This window comes from Notamacropus eugenii, chromosome 2, assembly GCF_028372415.1.
Source record: "Notamacropus eugenii isolate mMacEug1 chromosome 2, mMacEug1.pri_v2, whole genome shotgun sequence".
In the NCBI taxonomy this organism is placed as follows: domain Eukaryota; kingdom Metazoa; phylum Chordata; class Mammalia; order Diprotodontia; family Macropodidae; genus Notamacropus; species Notamacropus eugenii.
In genome coordinates, this window is record NC_092873.1 from 59,069,313 (window position 1) to 59,084,617 (window position 15,305).

General features: G+C 44.8%; 1 protein-coding gene across 4 annotated transcripts in view; it reads left to right on the forward strand.

Moving 5' to 3' along the window:
* PER2 (period circadian regulator 2) overlaps positions 1 to 15,305 on the forward strand; it is a 57,038-nt gene that overhangs the window by 24,012 nt on the left and 17,721 nt on the right. For all 4 annotated transcript variants that reach the window (XM_072640505.1, XM_072640506.1, XM_072640507.1 and 1 more), the window contains 7 exons: positions 756 to 807; positions 5,568 to 5,710; positions 6,699 to 6,777; positions 7,854 to 7,960; positions 9,657 to 9,810; positions 10,937 to 11,045; positions 14,767 to 14,898. In XM_072640505.1, coding sequence (XP_072496606.1) covers positions 756 to 807; positions 5,568 to 5,710; positions 6,699 to 6,777; positions 7,854 to 7,960; positions 9,657 to 9,810; positions 10,937 to 11,045; positions 14,767 to 14,898 — 776 coding nt within the window. The remainder of the gene's footprint in view (positions 1 to 755; positions 808 to 5,567; positions 5,711 to 6,698; positions 6,778 to 7,853; positions 7,961 to 9,656; positions 9,811 to 10,936; positions 11,046 to 14,766; positions 14,899 to 15,305) is intronic.

Sequence of the window (15,305 nt, forward strand, 5' to 3'; positions counted from 1 at the left end):
GTAAATACAGGAGCTGGAAAGGATCCAGTCCCCTCATTTGTCAGTGGAGGAAACTGAGGCCCAGTGTGAAGTGATTTGAGTTTAAGTCCCCCAGGGAACTAGAGGGGAAACTAGAGTTTGAATTTGAACTTGAGGCTTCATGGTCCCTCCTGCAGGGTTCTGTTATGGGCGGCTCCACAACTCTGCCTCTTCCTCATGAGGGGTTATTGAACAGTGATCATTGTCTCAGGGAAAAAGCCCAAGGTTGAATGGAAGCTGTGATAAGAATGGTCCAGGACAACAGCAGCCGCTCCATGGATGTGGCACCTTCCCTCCAGCAGGCCTGTGAGGCAGGTGTTACTGAGGGGTTAAGATGATCCCAGGGCCACACAGCAAGCCAGGGTCAAGCCCAAGTCACGGGGAGAAAGGACTGAGGTGGGGAGAGAATGTAGAAATGTGACTTATGAACATCTAAAAAAGGTTTGGGAGAAACCTGGGAGCCTCCATGGGCTATGTGCCACAACTGTGTGCCCCCCTCAGGAGGCTCTGCTTGTCCCTACCCAGGAAGACAGGAGGCATCCGTGTGACACCTGGCCATTGGACACTTTGTTGGGCTGTACTCAGGGAATCTTTTTATTTGTAGACACACCCAGGAGTAGGTCATAAACTTAACGTTTCTGTTGTATGTTTCAGTGAAAACTGTTTTTCAAACCCAAATTCTTCATTTGTTTTTAACTAGGTGTGTGACTTCAGAATTTTTTTTTTATCATTTGTAGATTCTTCCACCCAGGATTACATGGAAGAGAAGTCTTTTTTCTGTCGTATCGGGTAAGACTGAATGTGGCTTTCTAGACTAAAAGAGATGAAAATGAAAGGGCTGTGTCACACGTACTTGATAAGAACATTCACAGTCAGGGGTCAGAATGGGTGGGGAACCTGAGGCCTGGAGTCTGAATGTGGCCATCTAGGTCCTCAAGGTGACCTTTGGACAGAATCCAAGTTTTCATTGTTCTGTAAAATTTGGATTCAGTTGGAAGGCCACCTTGAAGGATCACATGTTTCCTCCAGGTCACAGGTTCCCCACCCTTGGGTTATTTATTTCCCAGTTCCTCTCAGGAACCAGCTGGTTCTGAAAGTGCCCCCAAATATGGAATTCACTGTGATGTCCAAATTAATATGGGCACAGAATACTTTGGGGTTTAAAGTAATTGACAGATTATTTTAAAATGGTGCTCTGAGCTGGGAGGTGGAACAGAACCAAGGGAAATATACTCTGAGAAGGAAAGGCCTTGGGGCCTGGGGGAAGCCTATGTTTGTGCCCAAGGCCTCAGGCAGCACCTGGACCATGTGCTAACTAGTGTCCAGAGGCGGTCAGATGCATCAGCAGAGGGCGCCTCCTTCCTCGAGAATCCTGGGACACACAGTTCATGTGTTTGAACCCCAATAGCCACGTGTAGAAAGGGTTTGGGTACATAGATTTCTTGTTTACTGTTTTAGTGGGTAAGAGTGTTGTCACTCATCTGTTTAATCACAAAACCCCTGTTTCTGTTGTGAGTCACTTAGTGTGGGAAATGTTAAGAATTTGGGCTGGGCAAGAGTCATTGTCTGTAAAAGTCTTGGCCTTTTCAGCCTCTCAGGTAGCTGTAAACTCACAGGTTTGCTTTATGGACAAATGCACTTCTGTAAAGTTAATGACATTTTTACAAATCAGATCATCCTTTAAATACTTGAGGTGAGTGCTCTTAAAGTTCTATGTAAAGAAAGCCCATGATGCAGCTTCCTGTACAGCCATGATTTGGTCCTGATTTCATCTTTTATCAGTGAATTTGGATAGAATGGATGCTTCTTGAAAGGCAAGATTTGTTGAGTTTTTGTCTCTGTTCCCCAGCACCTGGCCCAGGGCCTGGCTCACAGTTGCACTTAACAAATGCGGGCATTTTTGCTTGGGTTCTAATGGAGGCAAGAGTCACTCTGGCTTCAAATTGGGTTGGGGGAGGAAATAGGGTATGACTGCATCTTGGACAGCTCCAGGCGCTGGACCATGGTCATGTTCATGGGCTTTCTTTGTGCGTTGCCTTCTCCAGCCTATAGCAGATTGAGAATGATTTAAGTCAAGACTAGGCCATCCTCCCAAGCATCACTGGCTGCCTTTTTGGTGGCAGCATGTGTCAGAAGTGGGGAGCACCCACTGGGAGACCTGGGCTTTACATTCTTATAAACCTGTTTGGCGGCCTGACATGGGCATATGTGCCGCTCTTCACAAAGGTGGATGGAGACTCTGGCAGGGCAGTCTGAGCGAGCATCTCTGCTGTGCACCTGGCTGCATTTCTATGTAGTGGTGCTGGGAGCAGAGAGAGCCGTGGCTTGGGGCTTCTCCCCCATCTTCCTCCCTTTGGTTCTCTGTGCCCTTCTGCTCAGTACCATTTCTGCGTCATCACAAGATAGAGGCCTGAAAAGCTTTGTGGGCCACAGCCACACCTGTCTTTCACTCCCAGCAGGGCTATTCATAAAGTATTCCCTGCTATTCCAAGACTTAGTCCTAAGATATTTTGGAACAAGCTTGGTTCCATCTTCATCCCCCAAAGCTCCCGGCTGCCAGCCTGCAGGCCCCAGACTCAGTTCCCAGACCCTGGGGGGGGGGGGGGGGGAGGGGCTACAGGAGGGAGCCAGAAACAAGGTGGGTTGGGGGTTTCCCATGTTTCACTGAACTGCAGTCATCCTGTCGAACCAATTCTAAGAATGAGCAGCATCCAGATTTTAGGGTTGTAACCAGGCTGGGAGTGCTCCACCTGCTTCACAGATTGACTCTCATGAAGTCTATTCCATAGTAACATAGTGCCCTCATCCAGAGAGTGGGTCAGTGTGGAAGTGGATTGGGTCATTGGACAGAGCCCTGGAGTCCCCTCTGACCTTTGCTACCTCTGTGACCTTAGGCATCTCCCTGAGGCCCTTCCTGGGGCCTCAGTTTCCCTCTCTGTAAAATGAGAGGGTTGGATTTAGTGACTTCTATGATTCCTTCTAGTTCTAAACCAGTGTTCCCATGACCCTGTAATCCTGTCCTCTGAGGTCTCCCCTCTACCCCAGCTGGATGCAGCCACCTCAGTCCCTGCCTGTCCCTTGAGCTCTGGCTCAACACTGAGAATTGCCTCTTGGACCTCGAACACAAATGTCCACAACAGGTTCGAGCCTGCCTCCCTGTTGCCTCGGTGAGTGGCATTACTTTTCTGCGCATTGCCCACCGCTGTAATCCACATCTCATTCTCCTCTGTGGGCAAAGGGATGTGGGCCCTGCCCTCTCTCTCGTTTCTGTCTTCTTGTTTTCACCACTGTGTCCCCTCAGACTGACTTGCCTCATAACTGGGCTCCTTACCTGCAGCCTCTCTCCAGACATAATACATTGTCAGTCATCTTTCTAATGCATCGTCCCTGCTTTGAGACTGTCAGTGGTTCCCCACTACTCACCTATCAGATCAAATAGAACTTCTTTACTCTGACATTCAAGGCCTTTTTCCACCATCTTGCTGCAGATGACCTTCCCAGCTGTATTTCATGCTCCTCCCTGTGAGGCCAAATTGGCCATTGGTCATCTCAGGGCATTTGCTTTACCTGAAATGGACTCTCTCCACATCTCTAGAGGCCCATTATAGTCCTTTCCTTCAGGAGCCTACTCAGGACTACCTCTCACATAGCAGATACTGGACAAATGTGGCTAAAGCAGCATCTCTAATGTCAGGGGAAGGGAAGCCTTTAGACGGCTTCTAGACCTTTAGCAAGATGAGCTTTTTTAATTGTGAGAAGTTGTGTGACTGGATGTGTGTGTGTGTGTGTGTGTGTGTGTGTGTGCGTGCCCTGTTTCATGGAAGCCTGTGACATTAGCATAGACCATACCAGGCACTTAGTCTTTGGCTTCCACCTAGGGTTGGCATGGTTCGATTGAGACATAGATAGGGAGCTCCAAATAGAGTAGCTTTCCTAGCACTGGAAACTGTTGGAGAAAATGTTTAAAAGCCCCAAATTCTTGTAGCCTCATGCTTAGTGAATGGTTCTCATCAGCCCCATGGAGCTTTCTGAACTGGTGTCATGTTGAGATTCTAAAACTGTCTTGAAAATAGACCAATGGATTTTTTTCATGAAAATGATTTTGCCTTTTCACCAAGGATTGAGCCAGAGATTGGGACTGTTTTAGGCCTCCAATCTCTGGCTCTCATGCCCAATTAAAAAGCAAAAATCAGTTGGCTGAGTCAGACTTGCTTTCAGAAGGATAGCCTTAGGATTCTAAATTAGCGTGACATATGGCTGGTAAAAAGCATTAGTTCATCATGGTGCTTGGAGCATTTTTGTCTTTTTAGCAGTTTCTGAGCCTAAGAAAGTTATTCTGCTTTTGCAATCCTTGTCAGTCCTTGTCCTGACACCCCAGCAGGTATTGTCACACCAAGTTGCCTTCATTAAAGCCCCAAATATGATCTTCCCCTCTTCAGGGCTGGGGAACCCGCAGCATCCAGCTTCCCATGGCTTCCCTTCCACAAGAAGGGACAACAGCAGGGTCCATCTGGCTTCTCTTCAGCCTCTGTTTACAATGTGCTTCTAATAGCTGAGGCTGCCCGAGGATTTTTCTTGAGGGACTAAGCGCCAGTGACAAAGTGACCAAAGTGGGAGCATCACTGTTCTTTCTCCTGCCTCTTTCTCATTGGAGCTTGAGCTCCCCATGGCTGTGCTCGTGGGGAGATGCTCCACAGGTGCCTTCATGCTGCATCTCAACCATACGAGGTCCAGAGCCCCTTCCTAGCATGAGGACTCTGGTGGGCTGCAGGATGGACAGCCAAGGGCTGGTTTCTTTAGAATTCCTTGGATAGTTGAAGGCGTGTACATCATCCGTACTGAGGCACTCTGGGATACCTTCACTAGCTCAGTGAACAGAGAATCATTTCAGTGGAGCTGGGAGGGGCCAGTGTCCCTTTGAGTTCCTGTTTAAGTACCAGTGTTCTCCGGAGGGATAATGCCCTAAGCTCCCCTCCAGCATTAAAATAGTGGGATTCTATAATCAGTGCCTTCACTAAAACACACCTCTAATTGTTCAGGATGGTTTGGAGATGACCCTGAGTTCTCCAAAGCCTGATCTCTGGTAGAGTCTACCAAACCAAAGAGGCTTTGAGTTGGACCCAGGGCTGGGCTGGAGACCTCTCTCAGGACTAGTCTCCCTAAAGTGGGGCATGATGGGATGCGTTTAGGACCACAGAAATGCTCTGGGCTCTCACCTTGATACTGGCCCAGTTGCTTGTCATGTCTATCAGTGGATATTTCTTGCTTCCAATGAACTCCCTGGGCTTTGCAGAGTCAGAGAAGACGTAGACCTTGATAGAGGTGAAGGGCTTGAAAACAAGAGAGTGGGAAGATGGAGTGACACAGGGCCCAGTGCTGACTGGAGAATCTGCCATCTGAAGCTGGATGGCAGCCAGGGGTGACATGTTCTATCACAATCCAGGCTCTTCAGAAGAGGGCCCAGAGAAGTGAGCGGGTCATTGTTTCTGTTTATTCCAGGTCTGTGCAGTCTCTTGTTTCACTCTTCTTTTGTGATTTTGGATTTTTAGTGGTGGCAGAGATCATGAAAACATCACCCGCTACCACCCATTCCGAATGACTCCGTACCTTCTCCGAGTACAAGAGGAGCGCAGCGCGGAAACTCAGCTTTGCTGTGTCTTGCTTGCAGAGAAGGTACACTCTGGTTACGAAGGTAACTGACCTAATAATACCAGGAATTTGTCTTGGATGATACTGCTTGACACCAGTTTGCCAGTGGGTTTTTAGTTAAACCGTGTTTAATCTTTTTTTTCTTTGAGGATAGCTGTACCCTGAAGTGACAAAGCAAGGGTTCCACTTTGCTCTAGCCCATGGTCTTTAGAGGCCCCTTGTCCTCAGGTGTACGAATGTGTAAAAATGTCACGTTTCTGCCACCAAAAGGCAAGGTCTTGTAGTCTCCCAACTCCCAGATGATCAGTTGGTATTTTGCAAAGATTGGCCCTCTCAGCTAACTTTGAATGTCCTTTTCAGTTTTGGGGGGGCCTTTCTTGGCGATGAGAATTCTCTTTTACAATTCGATTGCTTGTTAGTAGCTTTCCCCACGGTAGCAGCCTTAAGTTTAACCAGCCTCCCAAGGCTGCCTGAGGTTTCCAGCCTCTTTCAGAGCTGTAATTCCCTAAGTTTTCCAAGTAATTTGCAGAAAGCAGCATATGTTGTTCTGACCTTCAGGATCACTAAATTTCAAGAACAGGTTTGTTGAGCAATGTTTATTTATTTTTGGAGCATTTTTTTTAACATTGCACTTTTAGGATGGTTAAAGTTGGACACAATTTATTGACAAATGTATAGAAACAATTGAAGAGAAATTTAGCAGACATGTCGATGTAGCTTCCCCTTATTCTTTGTTAGGGAGGAAGGGTGGTGTCGTGGGGTCCAAGTCCCATCTCTGCTACACACTGACTGTGTGGGCCTGGCGGCTGCCCCAGCAACCCTGGAAGTTGTGCCTGTCAGTTTGGCCGGCAGAGGGAGCTCCTTGTGTCCAGTTCTCTGGGGCAGTCAGAGAGCTAGCCCAGAAACAAGACGCTGTTTTCTTTAGCTGCTCATGAGTCCTGCTAACTGCAGTGGGGTTTTGCAGCAGCTGTATGTCTGTACTAAATTCATCTGGCACTCATACGAAGCTTTCACATAAACTGTACTTTCAGCACCCAGGATTCCGCCAGATAAGAGAATATTTACAACAACGCACACCCCAAATTGTTTGTTTCAAGATGTAGATGAAAGGTGAGCTTTTAAAGTAACTCCTCTCTATCTTTCCTCTAACCTTGCTGTTCGTGCCCAAGTCAGCAAAAATCTGACAGTCTTCATATGCTTAATAAAATTGATGCTGGGCCAGACCATCCTTAGGCTAAAGACTACCTGAGGATGCCTGTCACAGGCTCAAATGGAGCACCCTAGTCATAGAATTATAGCCTTGTGAAAGGTGAGCTCAGTAGATCTAACTCCTTCCTCTGACAGATGAAGAAACCGAAACCCAAGGAATGTCATGTGTACCTAAATTTGTGTCTGTGTGACATACATATGTATAAAATCTCCCTTCATCCACATCCACATATATCTATGTACATGTGTATGTCGATATACACATATACATTTTTATACATAGGCAGCTAGGTGGCACAGTGGTTAGACCAGTGGTCCTGCACTCTGGGAGACCCGACTTCAGATTTGGTCTCCAGGGATAATAGCAGTACGTAGGGCAGCTGTCGGGCATCACATTACACAGAGCTCCAGGCCTAGAGTCAGGAAGATTCCTTTTTATTCACATCTGGCCTTAGACACTTGTTAGGTAGAACCTGGGCAAGTTTCACTTCACCTTGTTGGCTTCAGTTTCCTCATCTGTCAAATGGGCTGGAGAAGGAAATGGCAAATCACTCCAGTATCTCTGCCAAGAAAACCCCAAATGGAGTCATGAAGAATTGGACATAAGTGAAACATTACCTATCTTCCAGGGTCTGTGAAGATCAAATGGAATAGCATTTGTAAAGTGCTTCTTTGCACAGTGCCTGGCACATAGGAAGCATTCTATAAATATTTGCTGTTATTATTACATATGTACATACGTAGATGAATATATGTATTTGTAATTTAACTTCTTATAGAAATACTCTGGGAAATGTTGTGTTGGCATTATGTGAAATGACTCTCCTGACATTCTTGTTATAAAACTATGTTAAATGGACAAGAAGAATTCAGCCTAAAGTGGAATTTGTTAAATGAGACTTTAGAGAGCATGTGCCCTCTCGATGTTGTGAGCGGGACTTGTTCAGTCTTCCCAATCTCCTTCATTTGGCTTTCAGAGCGGTTCCTCTCTTGGGCTACCTACCTCAGGACCTGATTGGCACTCCCCTCCTGCTGCATCTTCACCCACATGACAGACCTCTCATGCTGGCTATTCACAAAAAAAGCAAGTCATCCTTTTTAATGTAATGGAAGCGACTTTAAGGCATCGGGAGATTTGATGACCTAGAAGTGCTCCTTTTGAGAAAACCAGCCTTGGGTAGAGTTCTTAAATGTAAATGAGACACACAAAAAGAACATAAGAAAGGCTTATGAACAGACTTGAGTGTCTGGGAAGGACGAGCACCTCTGATTTAGGTCCTGTTTTTCTGGAATCTCTCTTGGCTTTAGTAGACTTAGCTGGCCAGAAGAGAAATGTCTCAGAGCAGAGGCAAGAGGGAAGAAGAAAGTGTTTCTTAGCAAAAATCAGTGAGTTGTTTTAAAGGAAAGAAATGTCATGGCAGAATTTGATAGAGGAAAAGCAAGTTTACCAATCAGAATTGTAAAAGTATGCTATAGAATGGCAGAGAAAGCAAAACCTGCCAACTTGCTGTATGCAAGAAACACACTGAGTATGGAAAGATCCACTCGGTGTTAGAAGGAGCAGATGCACGATAACTTACTCTGCTGTAGCTAAATCCAGAAAGCCAGTTAGAGCCATCACATCTGACAAGGTAATGAAAAGACAGTAATCAGGAGTGATGAGCAAAAAATGGTAATATCATCCTGAAAGGGACCAGGCATAATGAAGCCATCAAAATTCAATATGTCTGTACCAAGTGGCAGAGCAGAAGTACTTAAAGGAAAAGTTAACGAGATGGTAGGAACATCTAGAGAGTGAAACAGTCACTGTGGGTGACTTGAGATTTAGACACATATACCAGAAAGGCAAGATTACAGCCAGAGATATGGGTAGAATGTTAGAAAAGCTGGGCATGGTGGACCTTTGGCTCTTGTCTAGTGGGAATATTAAAGAATAAACCCATTTTTTCCACATTGCTCAACACCTTTATAAAAATCATTTGGACCTTTGTATTTATTCACTTATTAAGGTTGTTGAAAGCTTCTTTGAAATTGGGCTTTCAGATCAATTTCCTTTTTCCAAGTAAATGCCTTCATTCCCTACCACAAATAATTAGTAGCTGACTGTTGTTGAGTTCATTCTTTGTTTTCAAAGAAGACCACGCCATCAGACAAATGATGACATGACTTGCACTTGACTGTTTTGAGTGAGGGAGGGCTGGGCAGGTCACCAGCCTCACTTCTCCTTCCAGAGCCATCTGAATCCAGTGATTCATCAGGATGACTGGGGATGGCCCAGGATGCAATGGGAGACCTTGGCCTCTTATGTAACTACTGAAGTATATCATGGGGACAGCATAGTGAGAACAGTGGAAAGATAATTATTGAGATAAACACTCTAACCATTCGTGAAATTAGTCCACAGAAAAACTTAGTGACTCTGATTAATACAGTTCCAAAAGACTCTTGATGAAAAATGCTATCCACCTCCAGAGAGAGAAGTGATAGGCTGTAAGGGCAGACTGAAGCAGATCTTTTCATTTCTTTTATTAAAGTAAAATTTGGGGGATTTTAAAACAGTAAGTTTTGAAAGTAGTGTAAAAAAAGTAACGTGAAGGTTTTCTCAATTTGTTATTAAAATGCTAATAATTTTTCTGTACATCTGAAATATTTAAGAATGAATCTTTAAATATACCTTGCAGGTTTGGTGGGCCTTTTTTGTTTTGTTTTGCTTTGTTGCTGTTAACATTGGTTAATCTTTATTCAAATGTAGAATTAATAGATATTTCTAAATCTTACAGTCCTACAGTATGGTGGACAGCCTTTTGACTACTCACCAATCAGATTCTGCACTAGAAATGGAGAGTACATAACAATGGACACCAGCTGGTCCAGTTTCATCAATCCTTGGAACAGAAAAGTTTCTTTTATAATTGGAAGACATAAAGTGAGGACGTAAGTGAACTACAGCCGTATTTTCTCCATAATTCCCTGACTTTGAGCCCCCATTGTCCCCACACACTGACTTAGCCATATGACAGGAATAAGAGTTGGGCACAGAGAACAGATGTCAGAGTAGCAGAATGGTAGCCCTGGATGGTCGCCCTGGATGGTCTCGGGTCTGAGGGAGTGAGAGGACAAGACTTGTGAAGTGCTGAACACTCCAGAGGGAGGGAAGGAAGAGCAGGGATGACACAGGGATGATACTTAGGTTCTTTGACCCTGTAGAGTGAGAACTAGGTAATTTAGACCCCATTTCCTAATCTTATTGTTTTCAAGTTCTCTTAGTTTAGAATTGGAGATAGAGTCACGTTTGGTTGTAGTAGCCTGCTTTCAGCTCGGTCAAACAGGCCTTTATTATAGTGCACTTGCAGACCTGGGCACTTCCCAAGGTGTTAGGCTACACCTTTTGTGTTGGTGCTTCCAGGTGTACCCCCATTCTGAGGAGCTGGGGCAGAGGTCTTTGTTGAGGTAATGGATGACAGCAGAGGTGAAAGTGTGGCTTGTTTGAGAGAATCCTGGAGTTAGATAAAGCCCCACTATAAGCTATATGCCAAGGAAGGCAGTAGGGATGACAGCCACTGGGAGGCCCACTTGTTCATGTTCACACTTGGTCATTGGAATACATTTGTGCATAAAATCAATGGAACCATTGCTAAGCCTCTGAACTAGCCCAATGAACTACATCACTGATGATGTAGTTAAATATATAAAGTAACCCCCACCCCCCCAGTAGATTGTAGGCTTCTTAAAAAACAAAGTCTGTGTCACTATATCTGTCTTTGTATCTCCAACCCTGAGCACATGCTCTGTACACAATAGTCACTTATTTAATGCCCATTGCTTTGAGAGCCTTTTTGAGCTGCCCAAGTAGAAGAAGCCAGAGAAGGCTCCCTTTTGGCTGGGGAGTGTTGGGCAGAGGGGAAGAGGGGAAACTCCAGTGCTGGCCAGACCTTTTCCAGAGGCAGGGCCTTGGGCAGCACTGGCCCCTCCCTCCTTGGCTCAGACTATTTGTGAGCCCAGTGTTGATGAACTAAGGGATGTTGATCTTCTCACAGTTGATCTCAATGAATTTGTTCAGGGGGCCTTTGAATGAAGATGTCTTTGCTGTTCATTCCTGCACAGAAGAGAAAACCCCTCATCCCAGTGTTCAGGAGATCACAGAGCAGATATACAGGCTGTTACTGCAGGTGGGTTCTTTGCTCTTGACTTTATACATTTGTCACCATGGGCATTGAGGCCTGAGGTCACAAAACAGGAGCAGCAGAGTGTCCTTTTAGTATAAATAACCAGTGGTTTAAGACACATGTGAAGGGGTACCGTACATCAGCCCAGTGGAACAGCGGGAGACACTTGGAAATTGACCCAGACCTAGGCAGAGCAGCCTTAAATTCTGGGCATCTTGGATGGGAAATCTGAGCTCCTGAGAAAGCCCCTAAAAGATCCTTCACAAGTTCTACTCTGGTAGTTGTACCAACTGCAGATGGATGGTCATGCCATCTCTGCCCCTCTTTCAGTTGGTCAGCAAGCATTTATTAAGTACTTACCATGGCCAGGAGCTATGCCAAGTGCCAGACTGGCATTTGGGGGATAGGCCCTTTTTATCCCTTTCTATAGAGTAAATTTGTATCAGCAATATGACTTGAGTTTTTTAATTAAACCTTGTCTACAAATCCAGATATAAGTTTGTTGTTGTAGTCTGACATCCTATACCTAAGCAAAATGAAACTTTTCAAAATTGAATTTTATTTGTTATGAATAAAAAATCTATTTTCTTTCCATTATCCCTCCATCCATTGGAAAAAGAAAGAAAGAAAACTGATGTGATAAATAGTAACACCAATGCAATACCCACAGTAGTGGCTATGGATATGCATGTGAACTTCTAGGGTAAATTCACAAAATATAAACTCTCTTCCTCAAAGATGAAACCAACATATTGATTCAGATACCAGAAAGCCAAATCCATCATAGTAACAAAGAAATCTCTATACGTTTTCAATGCAGGGAGCACAACCATCCCCAGGCCTTCCCTCCACCAGGCCTCCCCACAAACAAGCTCCCTTAGGCAAAGTCACTTTGTCTCTCACTCATGCTAGCTGCTCTGCCTGCTCTCTCCTCTTCCTGCTCCACCCATTCAGCAAGCTTCTTCTACCACAGGCTCCATGTGACTCAAGCTGTGGGCTGGGCCAAAGCTCAAAGCAGATCACAGGGGCCTATTAAGGGGCAGGGAAGATCTTCAAATTCCCTTACCATTACATAAAAATGCATAATTAAGCAAAGCAAGTTTACATATTGGCCACATACAAAACATATGCAACAATTTTTTTATTCTTTAGCTTATTCATCTCTTTAGCTCAGCTTCCTTTTTTTCATTACCTGCATATCTTTAAAAAAAACTTTTAAAATTAAGTTTTGTATCTTCAAGGCATAAAAATCTTTCTGTGTTCCCACCCCACCTCCCTCCACTCCCAGTTGAAAAAGAAAGAAAAACAAAACCCCTTTTACAAACCTTTACACTCAAAGAAAACAATTGGCCATGTCCAAAAAAAAATGGCTAAATCCTCACCAATCCTCACCTCACTGACAGGAAGTAGTCACCATATGCATTCATGGGTCCTGTGGAAATGTGATTGACTATCAGGATACTGAGAGTTCAGAGGACTTTCCCTTCTTTGTTTGTCTGTACCATTTTATTGTTGTATGAATTGTCTACCTGGTTCTTCTCCCTTCGCTTGCCATCACATGGGACAAGTCTTGCCATGTTTCTCTCCCACTGACCGTTTCTTGGCTATAGTATGGAAACAATCCATTCCATTGATAGAGCAGGTCAAACTGATCAGTTCCCACAACAAAGGGCTGCACTAAATGTTTCTGTACACCTGGATCCTTATCATTCTTTGACCTGGTGGTCTCATCACTGGGTTTATTTTACAGTTTACTCATTCGAGGTCATAGTTGTTTTAAAATGCTTCCCAAGAACAGCCAGGTCAATTCACAACTCTCCCAACCTTGCGCCAGTGTGGCCCTTCTAACATTCTCAGTATCTTTTGTGGTCACCTCTGCCCATCTGAGGGTATGAAATGGAATGTCAGAGTTGTTTTAATTAGCATCTCTCTAGTTATTAGTGATTTAGACTATTTCCTCATATGTCTGTTCATCACTTGAATTCCTCCCAGAAAACGCCTGTTCATCTTCTTGGACCATTTTCAGTTGGGAAATTGACTCTTACTCTCCTAAATTTAAGTCATTTTCTTATGTATCTTTTGGAAATGAGACTCTTACCAGAGAAACTAGACACAAAGATTTGTTCTCCAGTTGCTGTTTCCCTTCTAATCCTAGCTATAATGGATTTTTTAAAGAAAAGCTCTTTACTTTGATGTAGTCAGAATTCTCTCTTTGATCTTAAGTGATCTTCTCTCTCTAGACTGGTTGTGAGCTCTTTCCTAGCCATAGATCTGAAAGGTAATCCTTTTCCTTGTCTCCCTAATTTGTTCATGATGTTGCCTTTTTTGTCTACTAGGTCCTATGTCCATGGGGGCAAGAGGGAGTACAGCACAGGATGTGAGATATTGGTCTATATCTAGTTTATAAAAGGAGTCTTGAGACATACTTCCCGATGGCCATACTCATTTTCGATTATATTGATGACTCAGAAGCTCTTACCTTCTCACTACTTAGACTTTATCTAGCTTGTTAAACAATCAGTCTTTAAATGATCCTTTATTTTGTTTCCAAAACCAAAACCATCTCAGTTTACAGGCTGTGTGACTGTTCTTTGGCCAGTATGTTTTTACTTATCTCAGGTCCCTTTTTTTGGTTAAAACTGATACAGCTGTTCTGGAAAAATAGTCTATAATTAGGCACAAAGGACCCAAAATGATTTGTGTCCTTAGACTCAGAGGCTCTGCTGCTGAGACCTGGTGCCCCAGAAGGCTCTTAATAGCGGACAAAAAGAATCCAGCAGAATTGGCCCAGTGTGTGCCCAATGACTGGGGAATGTATTTATGAATGGGATTATTAGCTGGGTGCTAAGTCATAATGGAGGTGAAGTGGAGGAAGGACACTGGGTGCATTGACCACTGAAGTGTAAAGAAAGTCAGCCTAGAGAGACAGCCAGTCTCTGCCCATCTTCAGTGGTCATGATGAACATGCTGCACAGCTCTCCATCTCTTTCCCAAGAGTCCCTGCAAACACAGGCACCAGAGAGCACCTCAGGGAAATGGATTCCAAAATGGTAGAAGAGCTAACTCCAAGAGTTAATAGGTCTGCATCAGCTTGATGTAACACAGATGGCACTGGATTTGGTTTGAATTCTGTCTTTCTCACTCCTTCCCCTCTTTGGGCTAAGCCCAGTTCCTCACCTGTAAAATCTGGAGACTGAACTATGTCAGCTCTGAGGTCCTTCCTATCTCTAAATTGATGGTCCTGTGATTCCCGCAGTCCGGGGTTCAGTTCCCAGCACTGAGCTTTAAGAGGGACATTGATTGTCTGAACAGCCTCAAGGAGAGCAGCCATGTGGGGAGGGCCCTGGAGTCTGTGTGATATGAGGATAGGGGGCCATCAGATCTGTCTTTAGGTATCTGAAGGGCTTCCATGTTCTGTTTGGCGCCAGAGAGCATAACAAGGAACAGTGGGCATGGGAAAGAGGAAAATGTAGACTTGATGACATGAAAAACCTCCTCAAAGGGAGCTGGTGATGAGTGAAATGGGCTGTCGAGGCAGGGAGTGAGCTCCTCATCTTGGGGGGGGGGGGTGTCTCCAGGAAGAAGAGGAAGAGTAATCCCCACTGTGCTCCAGGTGTATATTTTCATAAAGAGGCTTGTCCATTGTAGGAGAGTGTACTGTCCAAATGGGATCTGTTAATACAGTTTTTAAAAATTAGTCAGGTGAGCCTGCGTTTCTTTTCAGCCCGTGCACAACAGCGGCTCCAGCGGCTACGGCAGCCTGGGCAGTAACGGCTCCCATGAGCATCTCATGAGTCAGACGTCTTCCAGTGACAGCAACGGTCACCTCCACGAGGACTTGCGGAAAAGGAGGCCTGTAGGTTGGGTTTTCATTTATCCCTTTTATTCCCAAGAAATGAGGGGCACTGATGGAGGAGGAAGGTATAAGGATATTCCTTCCTCAATGTCAGACTGCTACAATCCCTACTCTTTTGTCTGATTGCTCTCTAAATTCCTCATTTGAGACTTCTTTAAAATTGATTCAGTTAAAGCAAATAAAAACTAATGTTATGTAAAGGTCTCAATTTAAAAATGGGCAAATCTCAGACAAGGCTGGGACTTGACCACATGACTTATGGGAAAAAAGTGGCATCGGATGGGGCCAGCACACACCAGTGTCACGCAGCCACCTTCCTACACGGTCTCTGCCAGCGGCCCTCACTGGGGGACTTGGATCAAGCCCCCTGGCTTTTCTCATGTTCAGAATGAGTGGGGCTGGGAACC